This window comes from Phasianus colchicus, chromosome 14, assembly GCF_987193195.1.
Source record: "Phasianus colchicus chromosome 14, bPhaCol1.hap1.1, whole genome shotgun sequence".
NCBI classification, from domain to species: domain Eukaryota; kingdom Metazoa; phylum Chordata; class Aves; order Galliformes; family Phasianidae; genus Phasianus; species Phasianus colchicus.
Window position 1 is genome coordinate 18,818,895 of NC_143449.1, and position 24,416 is coordinate 18,843,310.

At 50.7% G+C, this 24,416-nt stretch overlaps 2 protein-coding genes and 1 long non-coding RNA gene across 3 annotated transcripts; 1 reads left to right on the top strand and 2 right to left on the bottom strand.

Annotated features, from left to right (window-relative positions):
• Window positions 1-7,378: 7,378 nt before the first annotated feature.
• Window positions 7,379-13,331, bottom strand: GPR174 (G protein-coupled receptor 174). Its single transcript, XM_031594023.2, has 2 exons — window positions 13,194-13,331; window positions 7,379-10,178 (listed from the first exon to the last, which is right to left on the bottom strand). Exon 2 carries the CDS (start codon window positions 9,712-9,714, stop codon window positions 8,692-8,694), a length of 1,023 nt encoding a protein of 340 aa, XP_031449883.1. The 5' UTR covers window positions 9,715-10,178; window positions 13,194-13,331; the 3' UTR covers window positions 7,379-8,691.
• On the top strand, window positions 12,203-23,194 carry LOC149916056 (uncharacterized). The gene is made up of 3 exons (XR_016471176.1): window positions 12,203-12,294; window positions 12,378-12,583; window positions 22,880-23,194. It is a non-coding gene; the product is annotated as an uncharacterized LOC149916056 (long non-coding RNA).
• On the bottom strand, window positions 17,358-22,328 carry LOC116229515 (putative P2Y purinoceptor 10). Its single transcript, XM_031594022.2, has 2 exons — window positions 21,883-22,328; window positions 17,358-19,524 (listed from the first exon to the last, which is right to left on the bottom strand). Exon 2 carries the CDS (start codon window positions 19,472-19,474, stop codon window positions 18,359-18,361), a length of 1,116 nt encoding a protein of 371 aa, XP_031449882.2. The 5' UTR covers window positions 19,475-19,524; window positions 21,883-22,328; the 3' UTR covers window positions 17,358-18,358.
• Window positions 23,195-24,416: the final 1,222 nt, after the last annotated feature.

Genomic DNA, 24,416 nt, shown 5'->3' on the forward strand with positions numbered 1-24,416 from the left:
ATGCAAGCTTTCTTCAGCTGATGTTAAGCATCTTTGGTTATGGGCATGAGTTTTATCTTTGTGTAAGTGTATAAAATCCTATTTAATATCTGGGTAAAACTTAGCTTCACCCATGAGTGTGATAACTGCATGATAACATTACCAAGGTGCACATGCAAACTTCTTTACAGAAGCTGCTGCTTTTGGTAAGTCTGTTTACTGAAAGTGATCAACATACACAGTATAATCAGAAGCATCTCTGCACTAGCTACTAGACCAGTTATGCTTATGCTACCTTGCAGTTATCTTTTTATTGATCTAATGTTTAAGTCTTAAGCACCTTTAGGAATGTTAAAATGGAATCCAGCGCTTTGGATGATTCCTGTTCCAGCATATGAGGTTTTTTTGTGTTTCCTTGTATGCTGATCAGAAGGACACCTGAGAAAGTGGCACGTAAGAGCAAGCGTGAGTTTGTTACTCTGAGGAGATGCTGCTGGCCTTTGCAGAAGCCTGGCAGCTTTCTGAACGTGGCTTTAAGGTGCAGGCTGCTGCTGGTGGCATAATGATAGGCAGATGCTTCCACCAGCGAAGTGCTTGCCTACACCTGAACTCTAGGTTTTCTCCAGCTTGATTTTTGTAAAAATTCATAGGAATTAAGTTGTCATTTGCATATATAAATACTACGAGATGGAGATCCAGGGAAATTAAAATGGAAACAGCAAGGAGACGTTTGAAAGACTTACAGAGGCCTCAACCACTGATGAGCCATTTGGCAAAAAGTCAGTCGTTTTTCACCACAGGCTCAGCTCTGCACCACAGGCTGTTACAGCACAATCAGGCTGACATTGGTGTGAAAAATCTCACCTCACATCTAAAGCAGAGGTCATGTTGTCTGCATGGCCAGAAGAGGAATCTGCTGGGACTCCAGCAAGACCAGTCTGACTTCTGTGGGCCTCTCGTGGTTCTCAGCATCACAGGAAAAACCACCAAAAATACAGATGCACTCAGAGGTTTTAGTGGTGAGTGGCAGAAGTATTCAAGCTCTGAAATCAGCTCTGTATTTCCCGGAGGAAGTTTGTTTTCATGCTTTAAAATCTTCCTCCTGTGCTTGCGATTAATTCTCTCCCAGTTCTTACAGCTCTGCTTGCAACAGGGCGGGCTGAATTGGATGGCCTCCTTGGTGATGGAGCAGCTGACAGCTTTACTTTTTGAGGTGGATCATTTTGTTTCTCAGCCTTTTCTGAAGCACTCAGGAAAGTTAGGGAGAGAGAAAACACGGTGGTCTTAAATATAAAGTAAAACCATGCCTGGTCTGTTGTGTTTCAACTCGTATTCTCCTGGTGTGCCCTGAACTTCAAATCCTAGAGTGGAAGAGAAGGCCTACAATAGGATAAGCACAATTCATGGAGTCTCTGCAGTGCTATGTTTGCTGCCATGTGGCTGAATGACAACTCTGGAAGACTGCTCGAGGTGAGGCTCGGATGGATTAAAGCTGCTCTGCCTGTCCTCATTTTGAGCTGTGGGGGATGGCTCGCCTGCCAGCCGTGGCATGGTGCCCAAACACACTGATTGTGGCTTTGAGACTCTAACCAAAACGATCACAAGTACGTGTAATTAGTCACACTATTTCATTAAAATGATTTCTTTATTATGTGTTTATATTGATGACATTGCTAGGCGATATAAATGGCTGTATTTCCTGTCTTGAGAGTAATTAGAGCCTCGCTGTCTAGCGCTCCGCCTCCAGAGGAAATTAGTTCTTACAGTTCCAATTATTTGGTTTACTTAAGCTTCTTTGCTATTTCTTTGTGCAGTGACACCACTCCCAAGCCTCATTAACAAATGCAAGAGTGAATTTTTAAGCAGCACTCTGACTGTGGATGGCAGCAGGCTGCCTTTGTTATAGGAGTGCTCGGCTTCGACGTTGAGCCGTTCCATTTTGAAGGCTTGCTGACACTTGAAGTTGTTCCAGGTTAAGCCCATACGTGGACACCTTATTCTGAAATAGGGACTTCCTTCCTGTAAACCTGATCCCTCTCTGGAGCAGAGCCAGGTGCTCTTCTTCTGGAGTTAGAATGCCTGCCTGTGAGGCTGGTCAGGAGCCTACAGGTGGTCTGTGATCAGAAATGCCTGGTTTGAGGTAGGTGGGGGCTGTGTTTGACTTTTGCTGCTTATTTTTTTTTGCTGGGACAGTAATATCAGTTGTAAGTCAGCACTTTGCCTTCTCTGCATTTGACTGTACTGTCGTCTTTGTCGCTGCAGGTTCTTAGCCATTGTCACTGAGTTATTGCTTCGGAAAATTGGAGCTCTGTGTGAGCTGCTATCCTCGCAGCACGGCTCCTCAGCCAGCACAGCCGGCAGCCGTTGGAACTCTGCTCATCTTATGCTAGAAGAGGAAGTCAGACTGCTTCGTACAGAGCAAACAGCAGCACTTCTGTGGCTGTGATCCGAGCTGCAACTGCTGTGTTGTTTTTTTTTTTTTGCGTAAGTTAACAGTCTGAAGAGAAACGAAAGCACCTCTCCTTATCTTGTACATCTGTGCTGCAGTGTGAGCTGCTTTCCTGTATGGATTCTGCTCTTCTAAAAACGATTCTGTCACCTCTGATGGTTTGCAAAGCTCTGCTGGGTGGGATGGATAGCTGAGGAGGAGGGGAGGCCGTCCGAAGGCACTGCCTCCTCCCATTGCTGACCCCCAGTGTCCTCCTGGGCCCTGCTCTCACTGTGCCTCCCAGCCTGACTGGTGCTAACAGGAGGGAGAACAAAGTGTCTGACCTGAGTGCCTTGAGTGTGGCAGAAAGAAGTTCCAGACCTCGACCACTTCTCTATTTTTCCTATTTGTAGAAGCTCTCTTCATATCCTAGACTCACAATATTCATTATTTCTTAAAGAAATGAATGGTTTCCCTGTATAAAATGTACTATTTTCCCTCCCAGCATTGTTTGATTTTCTTCTGTGATTTCATACATCAAAGAGGTCGTGCTGGCTGAGGCTCCATGGATGTGCTCTTCAGAGCCATGCAGTGTTGCTTTTATGTTCATCCTTTTGCCTCTGGATGGGCATCATTGTAGTCCCTGTTTGTTAATTCTACAAGGGTTTGTCTTGCAGAGATCAGATTTTTGTTCTTGCTTTGGGCTTGCTAATCCAGGGACTGAGCACTGCCTGAGTGCACTCCAGTACAACACACATGTCCTGGGGCTGCTCAGAGAAAGGAGAAAGTTATGGGAAAACTGATTAAAAAAAAAATAATAAATGGCTGTTTCCAGTCAATATTAAATGATCTATCACCAAAGATTTTAAACTCTTCCAGGCATGCAATATGGAGCCTTGAGAGAAACAAGTGACTTGGAATAGGAAAACAAGTGCCTGGCTTGCTTTTGTCTGGATAGAGACAATTGTTGTGCCCCAAAGGAAGGAAGAAAGCAGCTGAGAGCAGAGCATCCCTCTCAGGGAGCAGAAAGGCAGTGCCTGACTCCATCATGGACAGCTTTGAAGGAAGGAGCATAAACCAGAGGGGAGGCTGAGAGCAGAGCTGGTGCCAGGCTCCAGACACACAAACCAGCTGGAGGCTTTGTAGCAGTGTGGGGACCAGGCAGGGTGCCCTGGGAGCTGAGTCTGGCTTCAGGAAACGGCACTGCCTGATGATGTGAGTCTGGGGCTGTGTGTTGCCTGCAGGTGCCCCTGTGAGCAGCAGGGCTGTTTGCCCCATACCATCATGCTTCTCCATCCAAGGCAGCTGTGGTGGTTTACCTCCTGCCTCTCTGGGCACAAGTTCAGCATCGTGCCTCGTAGCTCTGAGGAGAAGGCACAGAGGGATCCTCTGCTCCCTCCAGAGGCTGTGCCAGCTGCCCCACATCCCTTTTACCAATAAAAGAGACCTGCTTGACTCTTACTTCTGAGAGATTGGATAGCATTTGTAGTAGTGTTTATAAGGTCACCCCTGTCCTGCAGCCACCCTATTTCCTGGAACCTTTTGTAGAACGTGACTTGCTTAGAAGACAAAATGATGGACTGTAAATACTTCCTTAGTCATATAGATAGAGCCTAGACCTGTCCTAGGCCAGTGAGTGCTGTAGGAAATTCCACAGAACCAGGGTGCAGCCAAAGAGATGCCATTGACTGTTTGGTGGGAGAGTCCAGGGGTGAGCAAACCTAGAGAGGAAACTTGGGGTGGAGCAGGTGCTACTGTGGGCTTGTGATGGGTTTGAAGGTCTGCTAACCAACAGGAACAAGCTGGGATGTGAAGCTGTGGTTAGTGTTAATTTGCTTAAATAAGACACCTCTCCTTAAACAAGAAACCCAAAGCCGTGCAATTGTTAGCTTCTGTTTTATGTAGGTCTCCTGGAAACTTTCTCTTTAGCTCACAGACCTCTGACCACAAGGACTCACCATTTCTTTAAATATTGACTACGTCATGTAATATGGGGTTTGTGTGAGATAATGGCACTGAATCACAGGGCTGATACATGGGCTTCCAGCAGATTACAGAACCTTGTCAGCAGAGACAGATCTTCAGGGAGTCTGACATAGAGGGTCTTTTGCTAGGACATCTGGAAGGCAGGCAAGGGGGTGAGGCTGGTCATTGGGTGCTTGCACCAGGCCATGGACAGCTGTATGCTATGGCTGGTAAAAGCCATGACCTTCACCCACCTGAGCCCTGACAAGATGTGTCCTTGGATCACACTGGGAAAATGAATATGCAGAAGAGTGAAGGAGTTTTTAGTTCTCGCTGGCAGTCGGTTATGTTTATCACATTCATCCTAAGCTTACTGTTTGGTTCGGTCTGATTTTTGAACTTCATCAGAACTGCACTGAGAATTGCCATCCTGACAAGCACTGCTCAAATGGCTGCAAACTGTAGAGGTAGGCAGCCTCCAAGAGGCTTCATTTTCCCTCTCTTTAGCTTCATGCTGACACCTCTGTGTGTGAACATGAGCTTTGACCCACCTAAGGACGTTTTCTCTTTTGGGGTTGAGAACTGTTTTGACATCCAAATGCCCTGCAGCCTGCACAGGCTCTCAGGACATCGGTGCATGGTGCCAAACTGGCAGGATGGTGATCCCTTAGCAGGGTGTGCCTCCTGCCACCAAAACACACTGTGCCCCTCCCAGCAGCTGGTGATTTTCATGGGTCATAACCAGTGTTGGTCTGACGTCAGGTACAGAAATAGAGCTTGCAGCAGGAACAAGTGCCTTCCCCTTTGAGCAGAGGGCACTGACCACTGCAAGCTGTGTCTGTGTCTGCTCCCTGGTCCCAGCACCAGCTACTCAGCTTTTCTTTTTCTCCACTGCTTCGATGAGAGGAGAGGAGTCCTCATGTAGAACAGCCAAAGGCATTTTCAGAGCGTGAGGAAGCAGAGTTTCAAATCCCCTCTTGGATGAAGGAGTAATCTTAACCATTTCCTGTCTTATACTTACAGGGAGGAGCAGTGACAACTTTATCCTTTCCCTGTGTTTTAGGACAGCAAGATTCATGTGCTGCTAAAACCCCAGTCCTGCTTTGGATCTAGTCTTTAACAAGCAGATGGATACGTTTGTACTGGACATCTGCTGGCTGAGGATTGCCCTCTGAGAGGGAGGATGGCCCTGCTATTGACAGCCCAGGTGCACGCTCCCCCAATTCCTGCAGCCACTGCAGCTTCAGGCCTTGCCATGCATGCCCTGCTGTGCTTCTGCCCTGGTGCCAGACCAGAGGAAGCCAAGCAAGACAGCACTGGTGGTGGAAGCTCCTGAAACTAGGGCAGGCAGTGGGAATGGGACTGTGAGATGAGAGCCTTGCTGTGACCCACAGCCCAGTCGAGCTCCCCGTTTCCCAAAACAGAGCCCACCTTGGTGCTGCTGCTGAGCAGCTCAGGTCCCCACATAACCTATTTTTCCTCGGTTCTGTGCTATTGCTACAAATGGCATCGGGTGGGATGCAGCTGCTGGGAGCAGATGCTGAGCAGCATCAGGGAGAGCACAGGTCTCAGTCTGCAGATGGAGTGTTGGAACGAGGTCAGGGAAAATGCTTGATTTGGACTTTTTTAATTAATGGAAAATTAGCTTTTTGATAAGATCAGAACTTCCCAGGAAAACATCCGTGTTCCTCTGAGGTTTGGAGTGTCTCAGGGTGATGGTGAAAGCTGCAAAGTTGAAAATAAACTTTGTGCAACAATCTGAAAAAATAAAGCGTGGGGAAGCAGAAATAGAGCTGACCCTGTGGGAGCTTTGGCTCAATTGCAGCTGGAGCTGCACGTCCCTGCAAGGAAAATTCCTTCAGTAATCCATGAAGAAGCCTTCCATTGCTCCATGAAGGAGAACTCTCCTGAAATGTGATGCTGCAAATAAGAAGGGGACAGACTTTTCCTTTTGGCATAGCACTGGTTGACTGAGCTGGGTGTTGCTTCAGGATGGCGTCAGCCCAGCTCTATGGGGACTGCTGGAGAAATGCACTGTGCAGAGGATGCTTGAAGAAACCCAGAGCATCCCTCTGAGCTGCTACAGAGCCATTGCCTGGGCACAAGCCTCACTGTTTGCCCATGCAAGGCAATGTCTCTGTTCTCTGAGTGTCCACAGAGCATCAGATAAAGGCTGTGAGATGGTAGGATGAGAGGTGATGGCTCAGGTTGGGCATTAAGAACAACTTACTGTCCAAAAGAGCCGTGATGCATCGGCACGGGCTGCCCAGAGATGTTCCAGAACCGTGGGGACGTGGGACTGAGGGATGCAGTGATGGACACGGTGGGGTGGGGGTGGGGATCTGAGAGGGCTTTTCTGATCCTAATCATTCTGTGATTCCATGACAGAGAGCACTGCTGGGGCCGCAGAGGATGCAGAGCCCTGAACCCGGCTCACGTGAGTGCTGAGGCTGTCGCAGCACTTCCTGTACGAAGAGACTCACGGAGCTAATATAAATAACCACATGGCTGATGGCCCACCTACGGTATTTCCTAGGTGGGAAAACCAAAGCACAGTGAGTTTTTCTCATCTATTTCTGAACTTCTGACACCCATCGCCTGCCTCCCACACATCCGCAGCTGCTGATGTCGGCCAGTGTGGGTCGGGGGTCTCATCCCTTCCAGTAATGGGGGTTTCTCATCTTGAAATGGGACCAGCCCAATCACAGCCCGATGGACCTAGGGCAAGAGAGCCCCGTTTGGGGCTGCTCTGAAATGCATGGCTGTTCATAAGAGGGTGAAAAAGCTTAAAATCTGCATTATCTTAAAACACAAATGCTGCAGTGAAGTGTGTCTGATGTCTCTGGATCCCCTGGGAGATGCTCTGCGTCCCCAGCTGGGTTTCTGCAGGTGCACGTGAGGTATCAGTGCTGCAGGTGCTGCCCTGCCGCGTGAGCTGGTGATGCTTGCTGGGGTGAGAGCAGGCCAAGGGCTGTGCTGAAAGCTGGGAAAAAGGGAAGTGTTCACTGCAGGGAATGCAAGTAGGTAGCGGAAAAGAAATAGTTGCAGTGTGCTGTTGGTCTCTGTGAATTCGTGGTGAATGCAAGCACACAGGCTGGTGGAGTTCTCTTTTATTAAATGGAAGGGTTCTGAAACAACAAAGAAATGGGATTCACATCATTTTTCTACAAAATATTTATGTTTTCATAAGTTAAATCTATAAAACAGCGTTAGCATTAAATAAAGTTTTCATATTGTCACAGTATTTTTATGTTTCCAAAACGTAGCATTTCAAATATTCCCACAACAATTTTACAAGAAGGTGCAAACAAAATGCCAGATGAGCACAAAGCTGCTGTTGCTTGATTTTTTGGAAGTAATGACCATTAGAAATCCACCCACCCTCGAATATTTCTTTATAAGTCTCCGTGCCTCTTGTGTGGCTCGGCAAAGAGTGGATTCCATTGCTTTAAGCTTCAGACAGCTTTGGTTCCTCTGACAGCATCTCAGCCAAGCTGGGGTTAAGGGCCTGAACTTCACGAGTTGGCCTTTGTAAGGTTATAGGAAGCTGCCCAGATGTAGCAGTTGTTGGATCGGGGTGAGCTCAGTGCTGTGCTGATGGTAGTGCAGTGGTGCAGAGCCACGTCCCATTCTTGGGGGGAAAAAGGGACCCAGGAGGCTTGCTGGAGCCTGAATGAATGCCCTCGAAGCAGGAGTCCATGCTTAAAGCTTATCACAGGCAGCAAAGAGGGCTTTGGGCTTCGCTGGTGATGTTCTGCTACTTCTCACCCTGATTCAGATATAAATTGATGGTAGAAAAATAACTGGTGGTAGAACAAAATGAGGGTAGAAAAATAGTGTGTGGGAACTTGAGTGACATTGCAATTTGGGGAATTGTCATCTGGTGCACCCCCAGAAGGGGCTAACTGTTGGCACAGCAGGGCTGTTAGGCTCCTGGATGTAGTCAGCATGGAATGAGGTGGGCTCTGGGCACCCTATGGAAGTGAGTTGCATTGCTCAGTGGCCTTTTGCGTCAGCAGAATACACCTCTAGGCCACGTGCTCACTTTTAGGACCAAATTCTGCATAAGGAAACCCTCAAATCTCTGCTGCCCCTTGCGTGGTGCTGGTGTGACCGTGACATGGCCAGGTGACAGCATGGCTCTGTGTCCTGCTCCTGGCTGCCCAGCTCAGGAATGGGGAACTACACGTGGTTGTGGGTGAACTACATACAGGGCCAAAATATTAAAGCACGGCAGGCTTTTCAAGTTCGGCTTTTTTTCTTAAAGCTCAAATCCTTTCTGAAATCATTGGCCAAACCCCAAAACCATGGGTACCGTGCTAGCAATCGGTGGGCTTGTCCTGCAGTGCACACTGCTGGCCAGGAGCATTCAGAGGGACGTTGTCCTGCAGTGTGTCCTGCGTGTGCTGCTGGCCGTGGCTGTGCAGTGGAGCACTGTCGTGCAGCTCCTGTCGGGACAGCCGCCTGCGGAACTCATCCGTGGTGAAGTAGTAGAGGATTGGGTCCACGCAGGAGTTGAGGCTGGCGAGACAGAGGGCGACAGCGTGGAACACCGAGATCACCTTCTGGGTGCAGCAGTTCTTAATCTTTTTGGTTTTGACAAAGAAATCCAGGGGGAAGCTGATGTGGTAAGGCGCGAAGCAGATCAGAAATACCAGAGCGCAGGTGAGAATCATCTTCAGAGCCTTTTTTTTCTCCCCGAGGTCTGGTGAAGCAGAATTCCTTTCCTTCAGCGATAAGACCGTCTTCCAGGAGCAGTACAGGATGATCAGCAGGGGCGTCACAAAGCCCACCAGCTCCCCGATGGTCATCATGATGATGGAGGTGGGAAGGTCCACCTCCTGCACGGGCAGGTCCACAAAGCACTCTTCGGTGGCGTTCTGAGTGAGCCTCAGCAAGGGGAAAGGCAGGCAGCCAATGCACACCACCACCCAGCCCACGATGCTGATGTACACATCGCAGACACGCTTACAGTCGCTGAATCGGAAGGGGTACATCAGGAACAAGAAGCGGCGCACGCTGATGCACACCAAGAAGTAGATGCTGGCGTACATGTTGACGTACTTCAGGTAGAAGCAGAACATGCAGAGGCCTCTTCCAAATTTCCACGTCTTGGTCAAGTAGTAGAAAATCCTCAGGGGTAAGGATAAAACTTGTGATAAGTCGGCGATGGCCAAGTTGATCATAAATATCACAGCCCTTTTCGTCTCTTTCATGTAGCCGTAGAAAACCCACAAAGCCAAGACGTTTCCTATGAGTCCAGGGATGAGGATGAATGCGTATATGATGGCGTAGTAGAGCTTCAGGTCAGTGCTGGCGGAGCAGCTGGAGCTGTTCTCCATGGCCCCAGTGCCCCAGTCCTAGTGTGTGTTGGGGTCTGTGAGCTCAGTGCTGCCCCTGCCCCAAAGCTTTGCTTCCCCTCCTTCCAAGCACCATCTGCCTTTGCTCTTCATGAATTTTGCTGCTGTGGCCGTGTAGGTGTGTGGGATCGATGCTCCAATGCGGTGACATCATCCTCACTGGGTTGACCTGAGACTGAAATCAGAAGGTTTAAGGCCCTCCAGCACCGGGGTTGGTGAGCGAGGCTCAGAGACCCGACTGCCCCATGCTCTTGGCCAGGAGCTTTGTGCATTGGTCCGAGCTGTGCTGCTGTGTTCTCAGAAGCTGCCTGATGTCAGTGCAGCTGCTGGCAGTGCTGGACAAGGTGAGATCCCACGTGGAAACCCATCGTCACCAGCTGAAGCAGTGGGCAGCCCAGTGCCAGTCTGTAACCCCACTGGGCACTGCAGACCCTCCTTCAAAGAAGCTGAAAGACAAAGATGTGTTTAGAGCACAGTGTGGATGTGCAGAAACCAGGGAACATCTCTGCCCGTAAGAAAAACCCAATGGGTGGCATCTGGTGGCAGCTCCTCACCACCCACCCAGCACTGCATGCAACCATGTGCCAAACCCCCAGAGAGTGAGCAGAACATGGGTTCAATCATCATTGCAAACCAGGGCACGAGCAGCAGCTCCTGGTGTTGCAGGACAGATTCGGGCTGTGAGCTGGTTCTGCAGCTCCAGTGCCCATCAGCCACTTTCTGCCACCTGAATGCACTCAGGGCAGTGAATCTGATTTTCTCCCCGTGGCTTTTTTGAGCCTTTCCTTCAGCCACCTGGTGAGCATCAGCACTGGAAATCCCAGGTATCGGTTCTGCATCAAGCAAGTGGGTGGGCTTGATTTAAAGCTTGTTTGCATGGTGAGCAGTTGACCTTACCTAAATATATCAGACCAAAAAAAACCCCCAACAAGCAGATCTTATAAATACAGGGGGAGTTCAGCCCTCTGATCCACATTGCTCTGGTTTGGCTTTTGCTTCAGTGTGAAGGGCTGAAGTGGTAACAGCGTGGGTGCCACGTGGGTGCAGCAGACATGGCTATAGAGCTGCATCCTGCTGTGCTGTGCGGTGCTTCTTCCTGTGCTAAAATACATGTCTGCCAACAAAGCTGACACCTAGCATGTGCCAGTGTGGCTGTAATGCTGCTTTGGGTGATGAAATGAGAAAACCTGCAAAAGGAAACAGTTCCAGGGGCAGCTTTCTGCGTCGCTTTTGCTTGTACCGCAATGATGAGCCCAATGAGATGGAGATGTTTCTTTTTCCAGGGAGCCAACATCCAGTGTAACCATGGGCAGTAATCACATTAACTCCAGAAGCAACCAGCACTGAGTCGTGGGCTTGTTTTGCAAAGACTTCCCAATTCTTTTATTAGCTCTGAAGTTGACCATCAGCCACGATTAATTCCAGAAGTGTGAGTAATCTGTGAGTTACAGGGGTGTCTCAGCATGGGTGGGGAGCTGGGGACTCCCATCGCTGCCTGCTGCAGTGGCACCAGTAGCAGGGGGGTGATGGGACCAGGCTTCAGCAGCAGCTCTGGGGTTCAGCATCACGTGGAGGAGGGACAGACGGCCAATGGGACAAACAGCTTCAGGGTCCTTCTGTGGGTGCTCAGGGACTTTCCTGCTGCCCACCCAGGATTGGGGGATGCTCTGCAGCCACAGGACCCTGATGCAGTGAGAAACTGCTCCTTGGAAATCCCAGCAGCCGCAGTGCTGAGCACAGTGTTTCAGGCAGAGGACTGCATAAAAAGCAGCCAGAGACTAAAAAAAAAAAGGCTGCAAAAAGGGGAAATTTTGTTTCACGGCAGCTCAGACTGTGGTGGGGGTGAGGCATGACTTCCTTCTTCCTCCAAGGCTTCTGCCCCCTCTTCATTTTGCCAGCAGTCCCCACAGTCGGACACTTTAGGATGCTGGATGGAGGCTTCTTGTTGGTACTTAATAAGTAACAAGCAGAAGTTATCAAAATATGATCTCATAATTATGTAAGACTGCTTCTAGGTTCTGAATAAAAAAGAGTCCTCTCTCTGGAACCAGTTTGCTGGCAGATTTTTGGGTTTACATCTTCTCCAGGGGCAGTTCTGCATCTCACAGTCAGACGTGCAGGTGCCTCTCTTTCCTTCTCCAGTTTGTAGATGCTACCAAAGGAGCCAATGTGTTTTTGCTGGCCATCATCCTCAGATCCTCATGTGTTTGGCCATCCTCATGATGTTGATGTGCTCTGAGCCAGGTGAACCCCGAACTCTGTGCTCCCACCCCAGAGTTGTGTTGGGAGCAGAGCTTTGTGCCCCAGCCCAGGTTACCAGCAGCCTCCGGAGCATCCACTCCATGCAGCATCTCATCTGAGCTGAGCACCCACCCTGCTTTGGCTTGTCATAAAATATTTGCTGTCTGTTTTCAAGGCAGATACAGCTGTTCTGTTTGATTCAGTTGCAGAGCACTGGAGCAGCTGCCCATTCATCATCGCCTGTGGTTGCTTGAAACATGAGTCACTCAAGTGCTGAGTGCTTATTACAGAAGAAGAGCAGTGAGAGCCAAGACCGTACAGGTTAGGGCTGGGGGGCATTGGCACAGCTGAATGAGGTTTCCTTCCATTGTTCCTCATTAACTTCTCATTTGCTCATGCTCCAGATGTGTGATTGCTGCCAGCCCCATCCCTGCAGTGCTGGAAGTGGTTGGGCTGCCAGGTCAAGCAGAGAGGAGCCCCCATGGCTGATTGTAAACCATCATCACCCTCTGGAGCTGCTCCTGGGGAGGATCAGGACGCTCGATCCCAGTTGCACTGACTGGGGCTGCCCCAGGAGCAGCGGCTGGGCAGGCAGGGGGATTTCAGCTGGGTAAGTCCCACTGATGTGCACGAAAATGTAAACACTTCAATTCCCAGTGAGATGCTCTGCTTTTGCCTCTTAACCATTTGCCCAAGCTCTTTTCCTCCCTTGTTGATATTTATCCGCATTTGAAGTGGAAAACGCACGCTGAGGGAGTGCTGGGGTTCAGCCTGGAGCCCGCACTGCCTCCTTTCCCTGATGTGCTGTGGGTTAGCTGGTCACCAAAGTCACCAAAGCCGTGAGGTTTCCACCCAAACTGCTGGCACACAGTGTTGGGGCACAGCCGTGTGCCCCCGGCTGAGCAGAGCTGGTGTTCCCACAATGCATACTCCAACTCATCCCCACAGCAGCCTCCCCAAGGCACAGCAAGCACTAATTTTTACCATTGAGTCTCCTTGCTTTTAGTCACTTAATTAGGAGATTTCTGACGGTGCCCCTCTGCTCAGCATCCCCTGTCCTCTCCTACTGCAAGCGGCACAAAGTCGCCTCGATGAGAGGTCGGAACTAGCTGATCTTTAAGGTCCCTTCCAACCCAAGCCATTCCATGATCTACCTGGCACTAACAATAAGAAAAACACAACCTACCCCAGCAATGAACCTGACCAAAGCGTGCTCCTACCTTGGCAGACCCACGGTGCCTGGGCGCGCTCCCACCGCTCTCGGCTCTCAAAGCAAAAGTGCAACCGCTGCTGCAGGCGTGCAGGCTGCGCCGGCGCAGGACCCTCCCCAAAGGGCTCGCCTCACTGCTGCCCGTGGTGTCAGGGCAGAGCCCAGCATGGTAGGTGGTTGTCTTTTTTTTTTTTTTTTCCTTTTTCCCCCCATTTATTTATGTACGTGGTCAAGAGCTCTACGGAAGCGCTGCTGCTTTCAGTGGGTTTTGGAAGGAGAGCTTCCTGCCTGGTGCAGTGTGGAGGCAGTCACCTCTTTGCAGAGCCCCTCGTTGCAAGGACACGGGGCTAACGAGGCTGAGAGCTGTGTTCTCTCCTCTTTTCATGTTGGATATGAGGAAAAATTCATTCTTAGAAAGAGCAGTGACACGTGGGCTGCCCAGGGAGCAGTGGGGTCACCATCCCTGAGGTGCCCCAGAGCCATGGGGATGTGGCAATGAAGGACGTGGTGATGGCGTGGTGAGGTGTGCTGGAATTGAGTTGGGGATCCTAGTGGTCTTTTCCAATCCCCCTGATTCATACGAGATGATTTTGCTCTTTTTTCCTTCCCTATCACAAGAATGTGGGTTGGGGCTGCTCCCCCTGTGCCACCCCGCTCACCACCGCCCAGCACAAACCTGCCCTGTGGGGATGAGTGTTCACATGCTTTCATTACAAAATGTAGAAGCATTTGATCACTTCTGTGTTTTTTTAAGCATTCTTTCCTCCTGTTGAAGGCAAATATAGAAATGGAAGATCTGAGGAGTGATGTGGAAAAATGAACATGTGCATGAATTGACATCTCCTTGGACAGGGATGCACTGAAGTCAATGGGATAGACTTCACCAGGACAAGGGCTTTCCTCTGTAGTGCTTCGTGATGTCATGATTTTAGTGAGCAGTTGTAGCAGTTATCTCTTGGGAAGGTGTGGGTGCCCCATCCCTGAGGTGCCCAGAGCCACAGATGGGCCCTGTGCAGCCTGAGCTGGGGGGCACCCAGCCCACATTGCAGGGCTTGGGCTGGGATTGTTTTAAGGTCCCTTCCAACCCAGCCATTCTGTGACTCTATGAGCCCAAGAAGGACTGAGGATTGTTGAAGTGTTGAAGACTGATAATTCAGTTCATTTTGGTGGACACAGGGGCATGCTCTGGTCGTTGTGGTGGCACAGCCCTGTGCAGGGCTTGCATCTCCCAAAGCACACGGGCACTTGGCTGCTTGAACAGCTATGTCCTAATATACAGAGCTCACAGGCATTGCTTTTGAAACCTGATGATTACTTAATGCACGATAATTAATCTTGTGTGGGAGCTGTCAGCGCTGTGGTGTGTTCACCGCAGCGCTGTCCCTTGGGCTGAGGGTTGGATCAATCTGCTGCTGCTTTTGGAATCAAAGCACTGGGGTTGGGTTTTGCTGCTTCTGTGACCCTGGGGGCCCTGGGGAGCTGCTCCCTTGGTCTTGTTGGTCCCACAATGTTTCCATTATTGCTTTTAGCGGTGAGAAACGTCCCTGAGTGCACTGCGCCTCCTGGCAGCTGCCTGTGCTCTCTGCAGGGTGCTTTCAGCCAAGTGATTGCAAGAAAACCCTTTTCTTCCATCCTTCCTAAAACCATGTAATGTAAGATCTGGCAGTCTCCAGGCTCCTCAGCCCAAGGGCTTGCTGAATGACCCCCCAAAATGGGGCAAGTTGGGCAGCGTGGGAAGCAGCCTGCAACGGTGTGCATGGCTGCCTGCTATGCTGCATAGCTCAGGGTGCTCAACTTCCCCATCCTGTGGGTTTGGGTGCTGCTTTCAAACTCAGCCAAGTGACGGGAATGGGGACGGCACCAAAAAAACCTCATACCTAAACCTGGGCTCCGAAAACTGTATTTTTGTTTCCTGCTCAGCTGTGCGATGGATGCTTTGCTTTACACTTTCATTTTCACAGAAGCCAGCCCGTTTATAAGAAGGCATGACCCATGTTTGGGCAGCACTTACTGTACAGATAAGGTTTTTATTTCAAAGCCACCTTTGGGAGCATAACCATATCCTGTTTTGGCAATGTCCCACTGCCGTGCCGCAGCCATCCTCCCCACTTCAGAAGCTGCAAGTAGGGCTTGTAGTTGGCGTGGCTGCACATCCTCCCATCCCAGGCAGGTGCTAATGAGCTGGTTTGCTAATGAGCTGGTTTGCTTGGTGCCAACTTAGCAAGGAGGAGCCCAGGAAGGGCACAAGGGCACACAGGGCATAGGACGTGTGCAAGATGAGCTGGCGCTGCTCTCACCATCCCACGGCCAAAAAGTTCTGCCTGGGGATGAATTTTTTTCCTCTCTGCTTATCTTGGGGAAATATTGTTTAAGAAAAAACAAAAAAACAAACAAACAACCAGGTAAAAATCCCCTATGGATTGGTGTGGCAGTGGAAAGTCTGGGAAAGTCTCACTATGTGCAGTGGGACTGGGCTGCGTTGGGTCATGGCAGTGACCCTCACTGTGTGGGGTGTCCCAGCAATGCACAATTGTGAGCATCAGTGCACTTTTCTGCAATTTCAATGTGCTGTGAGCAGGGATTTGTGGCTGCGCGGTGTTGCTCTGCTCCCTCTGCTGTGTGTGAGGGGCTGATGAACAGCCATGGGTTGCTCAACTGGTGCCACCGCGGTACACATCCATGCCCTGGGCTTTGCAGGGTGGTGGCTGTGCCCGTGAAGCAAAACTTGGCCATGGGTCAGATGAAATCACGCCTGTCTGGAAAACCTCTCCTTGTCTCAGTTTGGTTTGAAGCAACAAAATCTACTGTCTGTGCTGCTGGGTCACACCAGCACTCCAGCCCTGCCTGTGTGTTTGTTCCCATGCCAGCTCAGCGCTCCCCAGGCTCGCTCCTGGCTGGGGGATGTGAGCTCTGCTCCTGCCTGGTGCTTCTGCAGAGGCCAAAAAGCTTTGGGGGCTGGGCTGGAAGCGTGCAGCCATGGAGGCAGGAAAAGGTATTTTTAGCAGAGAGAAAAGCAGCCGTTCTTCCCTTCCTGCAGCGCCCTCGGAAGTATTGTGTGCAAGAGGCATCACCCTGGCAGTCCTTGTTTAAGGGCTGCAGAATGTTGGGTGTTATAATTAATGGCATGCGGGTGGAATAACTCATTGTCTTTGGGTAGCACAGCTAATTGCATGTGGGATCTCGGGATGCAGTGCTAAATGCAGGGAGCCCAGTTTTGCTGCTCACCCGTAGATGCTGCCAGTCTGAGCCCTTACCCCCTGCTCTCCTTTCCCTCCAACCTTCAGCTTTTCCTGTGCTCCTGCAAAGCAAACTGTCAGAGCAGCCACCGTGGGAAGGGAATCTCCTCAGGTTTGGTTAAAACCCAACAAATTCCTCTTCTGCCAGAGCAGAACCAGTAACAGCAACAAGAAAAGCTTTCACTTAGGCTGAGCGAGGTACAAGAGCAAAGTCCCCTCCCATCATCTCTCTGCTCAGGAAGTTATTAAAGCTCTTTCTCTAGCACCAGCAACAGCAGAATCATTGCTGTCCCATGCACGTAGCCCCCAAAGGGTTTCTTACTGCCGAATTTCCCTGTGAGCTGTGGTGCAGACAGGGCTGCCTGCCGGAACAAGTGCTGCTCTCTGCATGTGACAGACTGCTGCCACTTTTGTTTTTGCTTTCTTTTTCCTGTTTTCTCTGGGAAGGAAGCGGTGAGGTCGCAGCAGTGACGGAGCTGCTGTGGCCAGGTTTGCTTTCACTCAGGGCCAAGAGCGCTCCCTGGGGTCCACCTGAAAGTCCACCCCTATGTGCATGCATTTTCAGCCCTAAAAAACCTTTTTCCCTCTCTTTGTTTTGTTGTTCTTAGGGGTCCTGGTGAGGGATTTGGGCAAGTGGGGGGCAGTGTGCACTGGGGGGCAATGTGTGCGTGCTCCTGCCCTGGGTGTGCAGTACATAGCAAAGAGTTTCTCCACGTTCTGCCTGTCCCTCTGCTGTAGCTCCAGCTACAGAGAAACACCGCCTGCTTACACTCTGCCAGAAGTGTCGCACAGGTTGGAAATGTGCATCCAATTATCAATCAGCCTGTTTTTTATCCCCCCCCCCCCCAAAAAAAAAAAAACCCCAACCCTATGCCTATAATGACTTAAGTAATTCTCCAAGGGGTTTTTGGCACTGCTGTTGCCAGTGCTTTGGTCTGAGAGGGCAAAGCTCCAACCCATGCACTGCCCATGGGGCTTTTTGGAGCTTCCAGTAGCACAAATGTGGTGGGCAGCCCTGGAGCTTGTGCTGTGCTGTGGGAGCAGAGCTGGTGTGGGTCTAGCTGCTAAATGGAGTGAATGCAGCTGTTGAGAAGAGCATGGATTGGAAATGCTGCCTGAGAGTGGTGCTTGGGGCATTTTGAGGAGACTCAAATCCATCTGTACAACCACAAGATTATTTGCAAGTGGCAGCCTTTAAAATAATACCCGTGTGTGTGAAGACTTGTTGAGAACATTTTATTTCCCCCCGAGTTTGAAGTCCATAGGATGCACTCAGGTTGGGTTTGTAAACGTTTCTTGGTCCCCAGTGAAGGCCGGGACCGTTTTTGGGTTATGAAGCAGAACCGAGGGGCTGCATAGCATCTGCATCAACGAGCAGAGGCTTGAGCAAAGTGCTGGGTAGCACAGGGCCTTTGTGATGACAGGAGGAATGGCACTGCCAGCCCTTCGTCCTCCCACTGCAGCCCTGAGGTCCCTACCCGTCTGGGTTCTGCCCAGATTATGGGTTTTCCCATTGGAGAGGTTTGCTTTACATGCAGATCACTGAGTGTCCTGATCCTGGTGTGCGGAGAGCCAGGCTGCAGCAGGAGGACTTCTGTAGCTGATAAATAGGTAAAACACTGAATCAACAACGACGGCAGGGGAGGAAGGCCCTCATAGTCCAGCACGGGAGAAACACCGACATTGGTGTTGGCTATGATATCTTAGCTGTGACATAAAGGAAAATGCTGTAAGGCAAACAGTTCCCAACAGCAGCATCAAACCTTCCTTGATCAGAATGTCCTCCCAGGTCTGATCCCTGCACCTGTCGCACACGAGGGTAATTCAACATGGACTAACACGTATTTGGAGACCAACATGTATTCATGCGCACTTGGAGACGTAACACAATCTTCACTCAAGCAATGGGAATGCCAAGGTGGAGAAGAATGCCTCATTTTCAAGAGATGGACTCCAACAGGAGCTCGTCGGGCTGCATCGGGGGGATTTCCATGCTGTTTATCCTTCCAAAGAACTTGGGGAGGGACCAAAACCGAAACCTGGGCAGGTTTCTCCGCTTGGTGCGGATGTCGTGGCCGGCGTCACTCGTGGTGAGGCTGCGTCGGCTGCGTGTGAAGTGAGCCCGTAGGGCAGCACAGCCGTGCCGGAGCAGCTGGTCCTGGAACTCGGAGGTCATGAAGTAGTAGAGGACCGGATCCAGGCAGCAGTTGAGGCTGGCGAGGCAGAGGGAGATGGGGTGGAAGCGGAGCGTGTTGCTGTGCACGGTGCAGTCCTTGATGATGTTCTCGATCACCAGCATGAAGAAGGGGAAGTTGATGTGGTAGGGGGTGAAGCAGATGAAGAAGACGGCGGCACACATCAGCACCATCTTTAGTGCCTTCTGCTTCTCACTGGCGCTCTGCAGCTGCGTCCCGCCCTCCTGCAGCGACTGCCGCATCTTCCAGGTGCACCACGCGATGATGCCGAAGGGGATGACGAACCCAAAGAGCTCCGCCACCGTCACCAGAGTGATGGAGGCTCCTGGCGTCAGCTGCTTGACGGCCAGGTCGGAGAAGCAGGTGGTGGTGCTGTTGGATAGGGCCGGGCTCCTGACGATGGGCAGAGGCAGGCAGGCGGCGCCCACAAAGAGCCAGACGGCCGCGCTGAGCCCCACGTCGTAGCGGCGCTTCCAAGCCGTGGCCTTGAAGGGATGCAGGAGGAAGAGGTACCGCTGGATGCTGATGCAGGTGAGGAAGCAGATGCTGGCGTACATGTTGAGGTACTTCAGGTAGAAGCACAGCTGGCAGAGGAAGGTCCCAAAGGGCCACGTGTGGTTGATGTAGTAATACATCCGCAGCGGCAGCGACAGGACGTGCGCCAGGTCGGCCACGGCCAGGTTGATCATGAAGATGACAGCCTTGCTCTTCTTGCTGATGAAGCGGCACAGCACCCAGAGGGCAGCGCTGTTGGCCAGCAGGCCGGGGATGAAGATGATGGTGTAGGTGGCTGCGTACAGCGTGCTCTGGAAGGACATTTGGGGCTGGCTGCAGTTCCCCAAGGATGCGTTGCTCTCCATCGCAGCCCAGACTCCTCAGTCACCAGTGGGTTCAGGCGGACGGAGTCTTCCTGCAAGGAGCAAACACTTTAGTGTTTTAAGTATAACAATCTTGTGATTCTACGGTTGGAAAAGACCACCAAGATCATCGAGTCCAAGCCTTGAACCCTCACTGCAATGCCCCCTAAACCATGTCCCCAAGTACTGCCAAAAAACCTCACAGTATTTCCCCACATTGAATAATGCACTTCAGGCCGTGGTGACCCTGGGCATCCTCTGTGTTGCTTCTGGAAGATTTTGTCTGCAAAACTACAGCTGTTTTTTTTTTTTTTTTGTCCCCAGCCCAGTATCACCTTGCCTTAAGTGCCGTATCATTAATTGCCATTGCTAATACCTGAGCCATCTTCATCTCTCCAGGCTTTTTCCAGAACTACTTCTACTGCACAGAGCTTTCTGTCCAACTCTGACCAAATTGGTGCTCCCTGGTACACCTACAAGTGATTTTCACGATGCTACAAAAAAAGAGGGGCTATGAGTGGGCCTTTTTGGCTCAGCACAGAGGTTCGGTGCGAACCAGGAGCATGGCAGTAAGGAAGCACCCATGAACAGTGCTCAGCAGAACAGAGCAGTGGCTGGCCAGGGAGGTGCAGACAGATCCATCAGAGCTCTGGCTCCAGACTCAGAGCTGGGTTATAAGCTAATAGCTGGCCGAACGCACGCCAGCCCCTCTGCTGGTCCTGCTAACTCAATTTGGGTCCTCGTGGTGCACTGTGCAGGCATTGTGTTATGGCAACAGGAGTGGTCCTCCAACAGCAGGACACGCAGGAAGATAAATGCATCTGTCTCCTAGTGAGCAGAGTTTCTTTCTGTTCCTTTGCCTGTTTCTCCTTCCAGCACAGGGGTGTTGGCAGGTCATGCTGGGGGCTGGCGTGCATCTGTGTGCTCGAGGATGCTGTGGAGAGGATGCTCTATATGTACACTGGATGCTTTCTCTATGCAGATATAAAGGATGATATAAATACAAAGACCTCTATAAAGAGATAGGACACTATTCATACATAGGATGCTACATATGTATCCTATGTGTCAGAGGGGTTCTCCTGTCCCTGCAGCCCACATCCTAAGAGCTGTGGCCATGGGGAGCCTCGCTGCCTTCTTTTTCCATTTGTTGGCTTTGCAGCCCAGCAGTGTGCCTTTCTTGGCTGGGCCATCACCTGGATGTGCAGTTTTGGTTTGGCAGTTCTTCTCATTACACCTGGTGAGAGCAGGGGGAGCTCCCTGCTGCCAGCAGCACCGGGTCCTGCCGGAGCTCACCCAGCACAGCTCCTCCTGACAGCATCGGATTTTCATTCATTACAAAGCAGGGCTGCTGCTGTGCCTTGGCAGGGCTTTGCCTGCAATTCCTTCATTGTTTTTATATTTCTTTTTCTTATTGCTATTGGTGTAACAAGTAATGCCCTCTCTCCACTCTGATTTACATGCGGACAGAAGCTGGGGGGGCTTTTATCCAAGGCAAAGCTGAGATTTATCCAGCTGCAAGACAAACTTCGTGCCTGTCCTGGTGGGTTTACAGCTGGAAATGCAGAGGGGAGAGAGGGCAGAGCCATCAGCTGTGAGCACCAGCTAACTGTGCTTCATCAGGGCACTAAGGCTGCTATCACAGCACCGTGGAGCTTTTTGGAGCATGTGAGCAGTGTCTTTTTCTGGACACGTACATGGCTGTCAGTATTGGAAATCGCCTGGCTGCTCTGAATCACTGCCTGCCCCACCCAGCCCTGCATTTCTGTGGTACAGCTTTTAGTGCTCCCAGATCCACTTTCAAACTCTCCCTCATCCTTTCCATGGGTTTGTTGGGCAGACGGAGCTGTGCTGGAGTCTGGCTGCAGTGGGATGGGATTGGATCAGGCAGGATGGAGTGAATGGGATGGGATGGGACAGAATGGCAGAGCCCTCCAGTCCTGTTCATTGCTGGGATGCTGGAGGGAGAAGCAGCCGAGTAAAGAAAACATTATGAAAAAGAAGAATCCCCATGCTTTTGGCTTGAAGTAAGCTGCTGATTTCAAGTAACAGAGGCTTTTTAGAAGCTGTGTTTCAAGAAGTAGTTTTGTTTTTTTAATCCAAGCACTGACGGGAAATGCATAAACAGAACCAGTCGGTTCTAGCAGCTCCTGCCCGTAACAAAGCTGAAGTTCTTTGCTGGAGGAGGCAATGCTTGCTGCAAGCTGCCCTCCAGCTCGTGTGCACAGCGCTCTGTTCCCCCTCCCAGCCAGCGGCACAGAAATGCGCAGCCACAGTCACTGCCAGAATATAAAACCAAATATAAAACAGAAAATCAAAACCTACCGCAGTAGAGTTGCTCGGAACCGCCACAGCTTCTATCTACTGGAAAAAGAAAAACAACACACAAAACACAGCAGCAGCGGGCTTACCTCCCCACAGCTCTCATCCTGCACGGGGCTGGCATCCATGCTAGGCTGCAGGAGCAGTGAGCCCTCGCCTTTGCTTTGCGGCGGCTCCTTGCAGCGCTCCCGGCTGCAGCGGCTCCCCTCCAAACTCCCACATGTTTTTGGAGCACTGGAAGGAATCCTGCCGGCATCTGCAGCCCGACACAGCGGCTGCAGAACAGGAAATCCTGGATTTCGTTTCCCTCCAGCACACAAAATGTGTTCGGTGAATGACGTGAAAACAGCTGGAAGGGGGGTGATGTCACTGTGACCAATGCCATGGGACGGAGCTCGGATGCACTCTTCTTTCTGCCCAAAGTTGCATGATGTGAACGTGAGCTTTGCTCAGCCCGCTTCTCTTTTTCCCTGCTTTCCCATGCTCGTGAAAATTGTTTCATACGGAAAAGGAAAACCAAACTCTGGATCAGTAGAAAGTTATTGGAAGGCAGTGATTTCCTTGCATTCTCTTGGAATTTCAGATGATGAACCCCATAGGCTAAAGCTTAAAGGGCTTTGGAATTTATTTCTGAAATTATGTGATGGTTTAAGATTGAAATGTTCCCCAAGCAGTACTTTTTTACAAAAACAGAATGTCCACCATTACCCATTTCTTTTCAGTTTTCACATCCTTGAATTCCTTCTCCGTATCTATGTATGTGTATCCGTATATACACATACATGACTTTTATTTCCCCTACTGCTGAGTATGACCTTCTTCTTTCTCAAGTGCTGAGCACTGTCAAACCTACACATCACATGACTTCTTCTGAGCTGCCTCATTCTCAGTGCTGCATTTTCTGGCCCTGGGGTTGGTAAAGCTGAAGTGGATGCTGCCATATTCCCCTTTTGTCTTGCACTTAATGTGCAGTAGTAAATAAGGGCTCTTTGATGATCTTTTCTAGGTCCGTTTTGACTATCCCATCCCACCTTACCCTACTCCATCCCATCCTATCTTATTCTGTTCTGTATTTATTTTCTTTAGCAGACCTATGACCCTGCAAAATGAGCAAGAGCACAACTGTGGAAGAGAGGCGAAAGAGGTAACACCAAGTGCAGTGCAAGTCCCCAACCAACCCTGGAACCAACCCTGCAGAGTGGTTTGGAAGGTGAAAGAGCTGCTCATCATTCATCTTTTCTCCCCATGAATCATTTTCAGCAGCTGACTGCAATCCCTGGGAGAAATAACTGTGTGCAATTGTTTGCAAAGAGCTCAGATTTGTACAAGGGGGGGTGGATTGTGCCGGAGCATCTCTCTGCAGAGGTTAAAGGTTGATCTCGAAGCAATGTGATGTTTTACCAGGATATCCTGTGAGGATGTCCTCCTTCTGAGGCCAGGGCATGCATCCAGCCCGCTCCCATCCACTTCAGCCCCATTTCTGGAGCTACCTGTATGGACTCGCTGGTCACTGATCTCCCCCTCATACCCCCACTGAGCCCCTCCCTGCTGCTCAGCACTCCAGCAGGAGATGCAGGACATGCATTCTGCACTCTGCACATTTATATTTTTAAAAGCAGAAGACACGAAGGAACTTTTTAATAGCTACATGAGGCTTTATCTGAGCCTCCCGCGGAAGGTCTGCTCTGCATTCAGACTGGTATCCTGTGGGCAGGAGGCCAAGGGCAGATCACCCACACCTCTGTAAGTGCTCGGCACTGGGAAATGTCTGACAGGATGCACCTGAAGGATGTCTGACAAACAGCTCTTGGAGGGGCTGCTCTCTTTTGCACAAAGCCCTGGGCAGGGACTGGGCTGACCAGGCTGGCAGTGTGTGGCACTGGGGCTGTGCTGGTCCCCACGGCACGTGGGTCCCTATGAGAGCAGTGGTAGGAAGATTGGAGTTGGTCATTGCCAACCTATTCAGATTAAGTTCTTGTGTAAAGCACAAGCCAGGTATTTTTTAGTGGAAATGCACAAGTCGTGTGCCCAGGCACTCACAGAATCCTGCAGCTCAGCACTGTGAACCTGCAGGAAGGCAAGAAACCCCACGGACTGTAACCCCACTCCTGTTCCTGTTCAATAGAGGAGGATCCTTCCCCAGGCAGGAGAGGAACCTCTCAGCTCTGACATCAGTCAGCTTGAGGAACCATTTGCTTGCCCTGCAAAAGACATATCTCTTTTGCTAATGACACCAGCACAGGAGACAGTTGAGGAGGAACAACGTGAGGCGATGCTTCCTATGGACAAAATAATAAACAGATTGTATGGCAATGGGAAATGGAGTGAATTGCAGGAAGTGGGGCTGGCACATCTGCATCTCCACATCCCCTCCTTGGGGGCAGCTGGGTCTGCTGGGGGCCAGTTCTGCTGCTGAGTGTTTAGCTTGGACTAAAACCTTGGCAGTTCTTGTATGGGACTGCAGAGGACAGGCTGTCGGTCTCTGATGTGCAACAGATCAGACAAGCTGGTTAAGTGGGATCTGAGGGAGCCCAGAGGTGAGCAAGGCAGGGAGATGGGGTGACAGCAGGAGATGAAGTGCTGGGGATGCCCTCATGGGGATGGGAATATTATCCCTTCTGGA

Excerpts from the sequence above, each read along its gene's own strand:
- LOC116229515 (XM_031594022.2), bottom strand. The coding sequence starts at position 19,474 with ATGGAGAGCAACGCATCCTTGGGGAACTGCAGCCAGCCCCAAATGTCC.
- GPR174 (XM_031594023.2), bottom strand. The coding sequence starts at position 9,714 with ATGGAGAACAGCTCCAGCTGCTCCGCCAGCACTGACCTGAAGCTCTAC.